The sequence below is a fragment of the Lepus europaeus genome, chromosome 9, assembly GCF_033115175.1.
Source record: "Lepus europaeus isolate LE1 chromosome 9, mLepTim1.pri, whole genome shotgun sequence".
Lineage (NCBI taxonomy): Eukaryota > Metazoa > Chordata > Mammalia > Lagomorpha > Leporidae > Lepus > Lepus europaeus.
The window spans coordinates 40,393,748-40,407,423 of record NC_084835.1 but is presented as its reverse complement, the minus strand read 5'-3'; the positions used below and the strand labels follow the sequence as shown (position 1 = coordinate 40,407,423).

Genomic DNA, 13,676 nt, shown 5'->3' with positions numbered 1-13,676 from the left:
GTCCATCGAGGATCAGCATCCTCATGTTCCCCAGTCTGTTCCCATGGCTCAAGTTCACTATGTCCCTGTCCTCGCTGAGTGCGTGAGGTCTCCTAGCAGTGGCTGGCCTCTCCCTCTAGGCTTGCACGTGCGGCGTTTGGGCTGTCATGCCGATTTAAGGTCTGCCAGGGGCTGGCATCCCGGTTCCAGTGGCTTTGCGATGTTCCGTTTGCATCCTGGCAGAAGCACTTTCCAGAATGACTGTAGTAAGTTACGAAGCCCAGCTCCTGTGGAAGCGAGGAGTCGGAGGGTAGAGTAGACTTGACTCAGTGTCCTCAGCCTAGGGTGCTCTGGCTTGGAGTTCTTTCTCCCTTGCTGTTCACCGGTTGTCGAGTTTATGCCACTGTGTGAGAAGGACCAGGGGAACTGCAGGAGACGCAAAGCCAAAGCAGAGCTGCTTTGTTGACGTCTGAGGACAGCGGTGGGCGGAAAGGTGACTGCTGCCGTCCTGCTGGCCACGGGCCGTTTGTGTAGTTGCTCAGTGTCCTCGTGCCCCCTTGTTGTCACCGAACGCCGATGGCAGGGGAGCCTGTGCGTTTGCCATCTTGGTCTTGGCCCCATCGTGGGCCGGCCGTCATCCTCTTCTTGGAGCACAGAAGCGGGCAGCGAGACTCCAGGGTGGACTTATCTTCAAGTGACTCCTTAGGAAGGAATGTCCGCCGAGATGGCCGTTCCGATTTCTGTTCAAAAAGCTGACTCTCAGTTGCTGAGAAATGAGAAAGAAAATATTGTCTGTTTTGGTTGGAGCCTCACAAAACCAAAGCTGTGCGTTCTCATGCTCCCTGGGCAGTGGCAGTTAACTAACAAGCACTGCTTCTGGAGCGCGGCCGCTTTCTGGGGCCCCCGGAACAGGGCTGGCGTGGGGATAAGTACACAGACGGGAGGGAGGCACGTAGCAAGGCCGATCCAGGGACGAAGAAGACTGCGGTATCGCCAAATCAAAAAAGCAGTGAGAGGAGCTGGCACTGCAGTGCAGCGGGTGAAAGCCCCAGTCTGCAGCGCCTGCATCCATATGGGTGCCAGTTTGAGACCCGGCTGCTCCACTTCCCAACCAGCTCTCTGCTATGGCCTGGGAAAGCAGTAGAAGATGGTCCAGGTCCTTGGGCCTCTGCACCCATGTGGGGGACACAGAAGAAGATCCTAGCTCCTGGCTTTGGATCGGTGCAGCTCCAGCCATTGTGGCCAACTGGGGAGTGAACCAGCGGGTGGAAGACCTCTCTCTCTCTCTTTCAAATAAATAAATCTTAAAAAAAAAAAAAAAAAAGCAGTGAGAGCATCCAGAAAGAGAGAGGATTCCTCAGAGGTTGTTGTAAGTGGAGTTTAGAAGCTCCAAGCTGCATATCAGGAAAATGGAAAAAAAAAAAAAAAAAAAAAAAAAACAAAAGAGGGGACAGCACTATCTGTGTTGGGTGAATCAGAGGCTGGGAACAGGCCCAGAGGAGCACTGTCCACTCCCCGAACATGAGCGAAGCCCAGCTTCTTGGTGCACGGACGGACAGCATCAGCGGCGGCAGGGAGCCTGTGCTGTGCAGTCTCGGCCTCCACTCCTGCCCACGCCGTCAGGAGCTGCGTCTTCAGGTAGATCACAGGCATTGTTCTGTGTCGCTGGAGAGGAACTGTGAGACCGTGTCAGTTCCCGTTCCAGCTTTCTGGAGGTGTTGACATGGAAAGCTGATGGGAGGCGGCCAGTCATTGCGTCTGTGGGAGGGAGCGTCCCTTCTCTGTGGTCACCCTGTAAGTGTCCGTCCTTGTCTCTTTTTTTTTTTCTTTCAGCCACATCAGCAGCGAGAGCTTCCTGTGTGACTGCCAGCTGAAGTGGCTGCCCCCATGGCTCGTGAACAGGATGCTGCAGGCGCTGGTCACCGCCACCTGTGCCCACCCAGAGTCCCTGAAGGGCCAGAGCATCTTCTCGGTGCCGCCCGAGAGCTTCGTGTGTGGTGAGAGTCTCTGCCCTCCACCCCCCCCCCACCCCCCCACCCCCCGCCTTGTGAAGGCGAGGAGACCGGGAGGAAGTCTTCATTGTGGGAGCGATTCCTGTGATGAGGGCACACCCCAGCCCATGGCTGCAGATCAGCTGCTGGATACAATTTATTTCCCACTGAAACCACACGCCGTGTTTACCGTACAGCGCCTCATTATGTGGTCATTGGAGTACAAGCATTTAATCAGAAGGCAGCAGGAGCCGGTTCGCTTACAAAGCAGAATAATCAGTTGCAGGAAGATGGTTCTGTTGTTTCAGAAGGCCTCTGGTGCCCGGGTTTAGCCGTGAGTTTACTCAGCGTACTAGGCTGGGGTTTTAATGTGTGTTTCTTTCCAACCCCAAGAATGAAAGGTTAAATACAGGAAGAACAAGTCTCAGGAGAACAGTTGCTGTAGTAAAAATAATTCCTTGATGTTGACTTGTACTCTTGCTATGTCTCCAGACCACTAAAATCTGCACTTGTAGCTTTAAAGTTCCTTTTTCTCCTTCTGAGTTTTGGAATGTGGCTCTCGCCATCTATTTGACCAGAGTGGTGGGGATCCAAGTTTGGTTGCAAAAGAGCACAGAAAATGCTGAGCAGCTGCAAACACACGCACACGCACACACACACGCACGCCCGCCGAGGAGAAATGGTTTTGAGATCTTCGCGGTGTTAGGACAGGAGTAAGGGTGGGATCCCCGGGCCCGACTGGAACTCCTGTGGGTCTCTGCCTGTTTGCCCTGAGCCTTAGGAACCCTGCTGTGATGATCCCCACACCTCCCCCCAGACACCCACTTAAGGGTGAGGGGCCCTCTGTGCGCCGTTTTCCCCTCCTCCTTTTTGGCCATTGCGATAGCCAGTGTGTCTGCCGGGAGCAAGGGATGAGCACCCTCCTTCCACACACCTGCCCATCACCCCCGCCAGCACCGCTTCTGAGGGCCGGCTTCCCGACCCTGCCTGCCAAGCTGTGCCGGCTGATGAGGCAGCTCCTGTTGTCTAGGCGCGTGTGTGGGCCACGGATCGTCAGTCCTCTCTTCATCAAGTCTCAGACCGTTAAACTGTGTAGGGGCCGGTGTTGGACACCGCAGGTTAACCTGATGCTTGCAAATCCCGGCTTCCCGCGTGGGAGCCCCACTTCACATCTCAGCTGCTCCATTTCCGGGCCAGCTTCCTATTGTTGGGCTTGGGAAAGCAGCAGCAGATGACCTGAGGACCAGGGCCCCTGCCACTCATGTAGGGCACCCAGATGGAGTTGCTGGCTTTGGCCTGGCCTGAACCTGGTTGTTAGAGCCATTTGGGAAGTGGACCAGCAGCCGGAAGATCTCTCCCGCTCTCTGTTTCTGTTTCTCTGCCTTTCTGATAATCAATCTTGAAAAGATCTGTAAATGCTTAGCTCCCTGGACCTCAGCTTGGTGCCGCTTCTCCCTCCTTCCTGGTGCAGGGCCACCATTGCCTGTGGCTGAGCCGGGGGTACTTGTGACTCGCCACCCTCAGTGTGCAGCCTGCGGGAGCTGCTTCCGGTCTCATCCCCTCTTCTGCATGGCAGCTCAGGCTTCCCCTAATGCAGCCGTTACGTGTTGATGGGGCTCATGTTAGCCCTTGGCAGGAGATGAGAGTTGCAAGCTCTGTGGGAGCCTCTCACTCTTATTTCTTATTTTTATTTTATTTTTTTTAGATTCATGTATTTATTTGAAAGGCACAGTTACAGAGAAGCAGAGCCAGAGAGAGAGAGAGAGATTCAAGCTGCTGATTCACTCCCCCGATGGCTACAGCTGGGCCCATCCAAAGCTAGCAGCCAGGAGCTTCTTCCGGGCCTCCCACATAGGTGCAGGAGCCCAAGGACTTGGACCATCTTCCATTGCCTTCCCAGGCACATTAGCAGGGAGCTGGATTTGAAGTGGAGCAGCCAGGACTTGAACTGGCATCAATATGGAATGTATCGGCGTAATTTGCTGAGCTCGAATGTCGGCCCCCTATTCCTTCTTACTAATGGTGAATGTGATGTGGATATGCACTTTGTGTATTGATCAGATGGTGGACATTAGGTTGTGTTGTATTATTGGCTTTTGGGCATCATGTTGCCATGAACATTCACTAACACAGTTTTTGAAAAAACAGCTATTTGAATCATTTGCCAGTATTCATTTGTCTTTTTATTATTTGGTTTTAAGAGTTCTTTTTATGTTCTGTGTGTCAAACCCTCATCATGCATAGGATTCGCCAGTATTTCCTTCCATTCTGTTGAAATTTTACAGTTGGTGGAGCACAGTTTCTCTTTTTTTATTTTATGATTTGCACTTTTGATGTCTTACATAGAAACTGCTGCATGACACAAGGTCACAAAGATGAATATTTTCTTCTAAGAGTTTTATAATTTTAACTCTGAAAATAGCCCTTCAGTTTTGTTCTTTTTAAGATTGTTTGTGACTATTTGAGTTCTTTGCCATTTCCCTATAAATTTTTGGATCAGATTTTCAATTTCTGGGGATTTTGTTAGAGAATGGATTGAATGTATTAATTAATTTAGAGAATATCATCATAATGGTGGTGTTTTCCCAATCCATGAACATAGGATGTCTTTCTACTTTTTTAGCTTTTTAAAAATTTTTTACCTTCATGCTTTTTAATGTACAAACCTCATACTTATTTTGTTAAATGTATTCATGTTTGTTTTGGTATTACTGTAGATGGAATTCTTGATTTCATTCATGGATTTTCATTACTAGTGCATAGAAATACAATTTAGTTTTGGATATTGCAGGCTAGGCTGACATAATTTATTAGTTCTATGATCATCATGTCATTTTGCAAAAAAAAAAAACATTTTCCTTTCCTATCTAGATGGGCTTTGTTTCTCTTTCTTGCCTAATTGCCACAGCTGGACACTGCAGTACAGTGTTGAGGAACAGCGGTGTGGTCAGATAACCTTGGCTTTTTCCCCCTAATCTTTGGAGGAAAGTGTTCATTCTTTCACCATGAAGTATGATGATAGATGTGGCTTTCTGTAGATAACCCTTTTTAAAATTTTTTTTCTGAAAGGCAGAGAGTAGGGGAGAGATCGAGAGATCTTCAGTCCTCTTGCTTACACCCCAAATGGCCATATTGGCCACGATTGGGACAGATCGAAGCCAGGAGCCTGGAACTCCATCTAGGTTTCAGACATGGATGGCAGGGGCCCAAGTGCTTAGACCGTCATCTGCTGCCTTCCCAAGCTTGTTAGCAGGGAGCTGGATTGAAATGGAGCAGCTGGGACTTGAAGTGGCGTGCACAGGGGATGCTGGCATTGCAGGAGGTGAACTGATGCTGTGCCACAGGGCTGGCCTCTGTGGATGATCATTATGAAGCTGTAGAAGTTTCCATCCTAAGTGTAATTTATTGTGTTTTTTTTTTTTCTTCTTTTTAATCATGAAAAGATGTTGGATTTTGTTGGGTTTTTTTCTGCAACGAAGCGATGATGTTTGACTAACATTGTATATTCCATTGATTTTTTTTTTTTTTTTAAGATTTACTTATTTGCTGGCACTGCTGTAGCTCAATAGGCTAATCCTCCGCCTGCGGCGCCAGCACACCAGGTTCTAGTCCCAGTTGCTCCTCTTCCTGTCCAGCTCTCTGCTGTGGCCCAGGAGTGCAGGGGAGGATGGCCCAAGTGCTTGGGCCCTGCACCCACATGGGAGACCAGGAGAAGCACCTGGCTCCTGGCTTTGGATCAGCGCGGTGCACAGTGGCCATTGGAGGGTGAACCAGCGGTAAAGGAAGACCTTTCTCTCTGTCTCTCTCACTGTCCACTCTGCCTGTCCAAAAAAAAAAAAAATTATTTGAAAGGCAGAGCTACAGAGAGGCAGAGGCAGGGAGAGAGAGCTCTGAAATCCGCTGGTTTACTCTCCAAATGGGCACAGCAGCCAGAGCTGAGACAGTCAAAAGCCCGGAACTTATTCCGGGTCTCCTGTGTGGTTGCAGGGGCCCAAAGACTTGGGCTTTCCCAGGCCATAGTGGAGAGCTGGATTGCAAGTGGAGTAGCCTGGACTTGAACTGGCAATCACATGGGATTCCGGCACTGCAGGTGGTGGCTCTACCCCCTATGCCACTGTACTGGCCCTCCATTGATTTTTGATGTTAAACCAACCTTGCTTTCCTGAGATCAACCTAACTTGATCGTGGAGTGTAACACCTTTTATGTGTTGTAGGATTCAAGTTGTTAGTGTTTTTCTTGATAATTCTTAGGATTTTTCATGAAGATTTTGACTTTTATACTCAAATGATACTGTTCTGTGGCGGCATATGTGTAATTTGGGGAAGGGGTCTTGTTTTATTATTACTGTTCACATAGAATGAGAATCTTTTTTTTTTTTGTGGTTGGGGGGAAGGTTTGGTGTTAATCCTTTATTTGGTAAAATTCACCATGGTAGTCATTTGCATCTAGGCTTTTCCCTGTAGGGAGTTTTAAAATTACTAATTCAGTCTCTTGTTAATGTCTGTTTAGAATTTCTTTTTCTTCTTGAGTCCGCATTGATGGGTTCTAGGCTTTGTGTTTCTTATCCAGGGCAGCTAATTTATTGACATCCTGTTGTTCAGAGTGGTCCCCATACTTTCATTGCTGTGAGCTTGGTAGTAGGCGTGTCCTGATTGCAGTAATGTGAGCATTCTCCCCTGTTGCTAAGTGTAACTAAAGGATTTTCAATTCGGTTTATTTCTCAAAGGATGAAGTTTTGTGTCCGTAGATTATCCATTTTTCTCTTTGCTTTATTTCTGCTTGCTTTGGGTACAGCCTGCTTTTTTTCTAATTTTTTAAAAAAAGATTTATTTATTTGAAAGGCAGAGAGTGAGATCAGTCTTCCATCTGCTAGTTCATTCCCCAAAAGGCCCCAACAGCCAGGCTGAAGCCAGAAGCCAGAAGCTTAGCATTCCTGGCTTGAGCCACGTTCAGCTGCTCTTCTGGGCGCATTAGCAGGGAGCTGGATCAGAAGCAGAGCAGCTGGGACTTGAACTGGTGCCCATATGGGATGCTCATGTCTCAAGCAAAAGCTTAACCTGGCTGGGCCCTTTTAATTTTTTAAGGTAAATGGCACTGTGAATTTCAGGTATGTTCTAATCTAGGCATTTACAGCTCGACATTTAAAAACAATGTTTTAGTTGCATCTTCGCATCTTGGGAGTTTGGGTATGGTATGTTTTTGTTTCCATTTAGATCAGACTGTTAGCTAATTTCCTGTGTGATTTCTTTGCTGTATTAGAAGTGTACTGTTCAAGTTCCACAAAATAATTTCCCAGTATTCTTTCTGCTGTTGATTTTTAGCTTTGTTCCACTGTCATCGAGGAAGATACTTTGTGTGATTTCCATCTTTTAAAATTTATTGAGTCTTGTTTTGTGAGCGAAAATGTGGTCTGCGATGGGGAATATTCCATGTGCACTTCCAAAGCGTGTTTATTCTGCTGTTGTTAGGTGGAGTGTTCCATTGGTTTCTGTCCAGTGTGTTTGGTTTATGCTGTTGTGCAAGCCTTCCCTGCCTTGTTGATCTTCTGCCTAGTTTTTTCTGCAGTCAAATGCTCTCCCCCTGAGCTATACCCCCTCAGGGTCTGCCTGGTTTTCCTATCCATTATTGAAGAGTACTGCACTCTACAGATTGCCCTGCTGCATTCCCCAGCTCTCCCAATCTGTCACATTTTGTTTGATATTTTCTACTGTTCTCTTAGGCGTGTGTGTAATTTTTATGTGTGCCTCATGGCTTGAACCCTTCCTATTATAAAATGTTACTCTTTCTTTGTAGTGAAGTTTCCTTTGAAGTCTATTTTGTCTGATAGTAGAGAAATCTTTTAGCTGTTTTGTTGACTGTTTGCTAGTTGTGTCTTTAAATATAAAATGTGTCTCCTGTAGACAGCATGTGGCTGGACCACGGCACTTTATCCATGATAGCAAGCCTAGCCTTTGGACTAGTGTTTCATTTTTAATATAACTGGTAAAGAATTTCCCGCTAGACATTTCTTTATGGTTTATCTTGCTTCTATGTTATTTTGTATCCAATGTATATTTTCTGGTTTACCATTTGAATTCCATTGTTGTGTCTTTTATGTCTCTGTTTATTTGAAGGGTAGTATTAAGGAGAGACAGATCTTCCAACCAGTGGTTCACTCCCCAAATGGCTGCAATAGTCAGGGTAGGTAAGGTCAAAGCCAGGAGCCTGGAACTCCATGTGAGTCTCCCACGTGGGTGGCAGGGGCCCAGGAACTTGGGTTCCTTTGCTGCTGCTTTTCCAGGTACTTCAGCAGGGAGCTAGATGGGAAGTGGAGCAGCCAGGACTTGAACTGTTGCTCATATAGAATGCCAGCATTTGCTCAACCCATTACACCACAACACCAGCCCCTTTATTTCTTAACAGTTATGGGGATTAAAATAAACAGCATAGAAAAGTGTATTTTAAATTAATGATGTTAACTCATTTCCATCACTTGTGTTATTGTCATTCATGCTGCGTTTTTAGATAAGCACGTAACACAGTTTCATAATTATTGCTTTATGTAGCTTTTACCAATTTGAAAGGTAGAGTTAGAGTGAGAGAGAGAGAAAGCAGTGTTCAGTCCGCTGGTTCCTCTCCCAAATCCCCTTACTCTGACTATGCCTCCTCCTGCCTCTGAGCATGGCAGTTGATGGCAACAAGTGAGCCGGTCACGGTTTGAGGAGCTCCTCTGTAGCAGAGGTGCTTCCCCGGCCATCGTTGGGGTTCTTCGTCTTTGTGACGGCTGACTGTGGCGTGTCTACGTGTGGGTCTCGGGTGTGTGGATGCGTAGTTTTCCCCTGCTTTGGAATGTCCGAGGCCTCTCTTCCTCCCACTCTCGGTTTTCCATTATGGCGTGGCTCCGTCCCGTAGGTCTGTTTTCTCAGACTGGATAACGTCCGCCGTCAGCGTCCCGGTCTGCGGACTGTGGTGTCGGCTCAGCTCCGCTCTGGCGTCCCTCCACTGGATCTTTCATTTCAGTTACTGTGCTTTTGAATCCCACGGTTTCCATTTGGATTCTGTATCATTTCTTTCTCTTCGTTGATATTCTCAGTGAAGAAAGTGTTCTCATACATTAATTCCTGCAGTTCTTTAAACATATCTGTTTATAATAGCTGACTTAAAGCCTTTGTAGTAAGTCCAAGATGTGGGCCTAATTGGGGATGGCTTGTGTTGACTGCTTTTTTTCTTGGTTCTTTGGGTGTTTCATAATTTGTTGTTGAAGACTGGGCATTAAAAATAACGAAGCAGCTTTGGAAATGAGAGTCTCCCGTGTGCTGGAGGGTTGTCACTGCTGTTTAATGTTAGTTTATTTAGTGAGTTTTCTGGGACACATGTGAGCCTACTCTGTACAGCCCCAGTAAGTCCTGGCCGGCCTGCTTAGTGGTTAAGCACTGGACAGAGTCCTTAAGTCACTTCAGCCACACAGCCTCCCACCCTATACCCAAGGTCAGGGGGTGGGGCTGCCATCACTTCCTGTTTGTACAGACCCCCAGGCTCAGGCGCAGGTGAGCAGTGAAGACCCTGGGTCCTTCCTGAGCGCATACACAGCCCTGCACCCGTGTGCGGCCTTCTAGATCCCAAGGAATGTGCTGATGCTTTTCAGGCCTCCCGTCAGCATTCATCCGCCTCGCTGTGCTTTGTAGCTTTCTTGGTCAGCCGCTTGTTGGCCCCAGCTGGTCCTGTCTGACAGCTGTGCCATCGGACAGCGGCTGCAGGTTACAGTCACGCGGAGGTAGGGCTTCCTTTGCTGAGCAAACCATATCAGGCCAAACAGACACGGAAGCCAGGTTGCTGCTTTCTGGTCCCAGAGACACAGTCCTCTGGGGATGGGGCTCTCAGGGGGCTCCAAGCCCATCCTGGGCCGCAGTGACTGTCAGACTGCTGGTCTGAAGGCCGCTGTGGAGCTGGGAGGAGAGAAATGGGGCTTGGGAGGAGTTGAAGCGCCCCAAGATTAGGTTTCCTACTGAGATGCAGCCCTCGGGAATCGATGCTGCAGGCACTGTAAGCCTTTAGCTTTCCAGGATTGTGAAAACCAGAACGGATTGTGAGCTTTTCAAGTATTCCAGTGTTTTCATGGAGGGCAGACTCGTTTTTGCCGTCAGTCTGACACCTCGGCCGTGCAGGATACCCCATTGTTGAGGAAGGTCCGGGAGTCGTGACCGGCGCTTCCTGATTCCAAGTGTGTTTTGTCTGAATAACCAGATCAAACCAGTTGTAGTCAGGTCTGGGACATTGTTGGGTTCCTTGGAAATAGAGTACTGGTGGGATAATTTCTAACCAGTAGTGGATAATCATAGAGGTGAGCCCTGGTTAGAGACTCGGAACTGTGCATGGTGGTGCACAGGCACTGTGCTGCCCCCTGTGTGACACACTTTCTTGTTGGCGTGCAGCACCTGCTCCCTGTGAGGGCAAGCCTGCGGGGAACTGATGGGGGGCCTTTGTCTCCCCAGATGATTTCCCAAAGCCGCAGATCATCACCCAGCCAGAGACGACCATGGCCGTGGTGGGCAAAGACATCCGGTTCACGTGCTCGGCAGCCAGCAGCAGCAGCTCCCCCATGACCTTCGCCTGGAAGAAGGACAACGAGGTCCTGGCCAACGCAGACATGGAGAACTTCGCCCACGTGCGAGCGCAGGATGGGGAAGTGATGGAGTACACCACCATCCTGCACCTGCGCCACGTCACTTTCGGGCACGAGGGCCGCTACCAGTGTGTCATCACCAACCACTTCGGCTCCACCTACTCCCACAAGGCCAGGCTCACTGTGAATGGTACGGCTTCTGTCCGGTGCACAACTCTGCAAACCATATTCCTGAGTGCTCCTGGTTCCCTGTGCCCTAGCGGGAAAACACACTGTAACAGAGCTACACTGGTCCCAGGGCTTGACCTGGAGCAGGTGCTGCAGACCCAAGGCTTATTCTTGATGTTTGCTTGGGTGACTTCTTATTTTTTATTCAATGTGAAGGGCAGAGAAAGGGAAAAATACAGAGATCTTCGACCTGCTGCAGGCTCACCCAGCAATTGTCCAGAACAGCTGAGCCTACACCAGGTAGAAGCCAGGAGCCTGGAACTCTGTGGGTGGCAGGGACCCAAGTGCTTCAGCTATCACCTGCTGCTTCCCAGGGTGCTCACTAGCAGGAAGCTGGATCGAAAGTGGAGAAGCCGGGACTCAGATCAGACTCTGATTTGGGATGCTGGCATCTGAACTACTGTGACAGATGCTTTCCCACATAACAGAAAAACGATTTTAAAGTTAACTGAAATTGGGAAGGTAAACCTTGTGTTTTCATCCCTGCGTATCCTCCACTACGCCCAGCGTCTGGGCTCTAGGTTCTGGGCGTGCCCTGGACCTGGGTAGGTGGCACTGCTGTGGCGCCAGAGCAAAGCAGGGGGTCGGGACAGGGTCCTTCCACTCAGGGACAACCTCAGAGCCCATGAAGGTGGCTTTCTCCAGGACCGTGCTAGGTGTGGCCCTGGGGCAGGGGGCGAGGAGATGGCATGAGCAGTGGCCTGCTTCGTCACCTGCGCCACAAGAAGTTGTCTTGGGCGTCCCATGTGCAGCTTGGCTAGGCCAGCAGGCAGCAGGAAGACCTGTTGCTTGCTGCCCCTTCAGCCAGGCCATCTGGGCTTTCCCTGGTATGGGGGGGAGGTGCAGGGAGTGGGGTCTCACTGTTGCTCCAGGACCTGAGTATGGAGTTGCTGCAGGGGCAGTCTGGCCAGGAGCTGCAGGGATGTGTGGCTGGGGGCTTTGGGGACTGGCACCGGCTTCTTTATGGAGCAGGAGGCGTCCTGTGTTTCCCAGGGAGGGGCCCGCAGGCCTGCCCCGCACAGCGCCAGCCCAGCCTGGCAGTGGGCAAGTGCAGGCAGGCAAGTATCAGGCCTCCCCCCCAGCACTTGTAGAGGACCCCACAGAGTGAGGCAACTGGCTGAGGTGTGGGAGTGTTTCTCACATTCCGATCTCTGCGGCGCTTCCGGGCCGACCCAGTGTGTGAGGGGAGGCTCCTGGGAGGGCTTGGCCAGGCTGGGGAGAAGCCGGGCAGCCAGGGCACCTGCCCGACGCTGGTGCCAGTGGTGCCAGGCGCAGTAGTGAGTAGGGGTTCTGCGTGCCTCACATCCGGCCGCGCCCCAGCCTCGCCCTCATCCCCCGTGTTTGTTCTCCAGTGTTGCCGTCATTCACCAAGATGCCCTACGACATCGCCATCCGCACGGGCACCATGGCCCGCCTCGAGTGCGCCGCCACCGGCCACCCCAACCCGCAGATCGCCTGGCAGAAGGACGGGGGCACGGACTTCCCGGCGGCCCGCGAGCGGCGCATGCACGTCATGCCTGACGACGACGTGTTCTTCATCACGGACGTGAAGATCGACGACATGGGCGTTTACAGCTGCACTGCCCAGAACCTGGCCGGCTCCATCTCTGCCAACGCCACCCTCACTGTGCTAGGTTCGGCGCCAACAACAGACGGTGGGGGGAGGGGTCCGCAGGTGTCAGACATTAGGCTGCGTGGTGGAGCCTGGGGTGCCTAAATGTATTGGCTGCCTCTGAAACTCTGGGGCTTGCTAAGGGTCTTCTTGAGCAAGGGGTTCAGTTTCTTTTCAAACAAGACTGGCAGCCAGTGAATTAGTCTTCAAAGGGCGCCGGCATGGAACAATCCGGTGCTGACTGCTGGGTGAATGGGGTAGGGTGGGGTGGGGTGGGGCAGCTGAGAGGCCGCAGCACGGGCTGCCTGCCGTCGGGGCTTGTGTGGCCCGAGTTCATCCCCTCTCGGTGACGGGGCCCCCAGAGTGGCCATGTCCGGGTTTACCTCGGTGCAGAGCACAAGGCAGGGCTGCAGCACGTGAGGCTCGCATGGTAACAGAGCGTCTCCTCTGCCTTCCCGCAGAGACCCCGTCCTTGGCAGTGCCCTTGGAAGACCGTGTGGTGTCTGTGGGAGAAACGGTGGCCTTCCAGTGCAAAGCCACTGGCAGCCCCCCGCCCCGCATCACCTGGCTCAAGGGGGACCGGCCGCTGAGCCTCACTGAGCGGCACCACTTCACCCCCGGCAACCAGCTGCTGGTCGTGCAGAACGTGGTGGCAGAAGATGCGGGCCGCTACACCTGTGAGATGTCCAACGCCCTGGGCACGGAGCGTGCGCACAGCCAGCTGAGCATCCTGCCCACGCCGGGCTGCAGGAAGGACGGGACCACCGTGGGCATCTTCACCATCGCCGTGGTGTGCAGCATCGTGCTGACGTCGCTGGTCTGGGTGTGCATCATCTACCAGACCAGGAAGAGAAGCGAGGAGTACAGCGTCACCAACACAGGTCTGCGGGCGGCAGCGGAAGCGGTGACGTTGTTACGATGCAGGACTTGGCAGGGGGACCGGGTCCACGGGGCTTTTCAACGGTCTGACCCTCTGGAGAACTGCAGAATTGGGGACAGGGTGGCATCCGGGAAGCTGAGGCTTCAGGCCTGCTGTCGCGATGCTACCTTTCCGGAACTTAGCACCGAGAATGGGGCGCGGTGAGCTCCGCATGCTGGGTCCTTGCTGGCTCAGTGGCATCCCGTGCCCTGCTTCTGTGGGCTCCGTCTCCCTTCCTGTCCCTGCACGTGACCTCTGTGGCTGATGGATCCATCATGCTTTTTACGCCAGGGGTTTGTCCACACAGCCTCGATGGTCTTGCCTGGGAGGATCCACTTCTGCCC

The 13,676-nt window shown here is 51.3% G+C and overlaps 1 protein-coding gene across 1 annotated transcript in view; it reads left to right on the top strand.

The window, feature by feature from the left end:
- LRIG1 (leucine rich repeats and immunoglobulin like domains 1) overlaps positions 1-13,676 on the top strand; it is a 118,669-nt gene that overhangs the window by 101,808 nt on the left and 3,185 nt on the right. The window contains exons 12-15 of the mRNA XM_062201230.1: positions 1,813-1,976; positions 10,443-10,763; positions 12,154-12,435; positions 12,875-13,294. Of these exons, the coding sequence (XP_062057214.1) occupies positions 1,813-1,976; positions 10,443-10,763; positions 12,154-12,435; positions 12,875-13,294 (1,187 nt within the window). The remainder of the gene's footprint in view (positions 1-1,812; positions 1,977-10,442; positions 10,764-12,153; positions 12,436-12,874; positions 13,295-13,676) is intronic.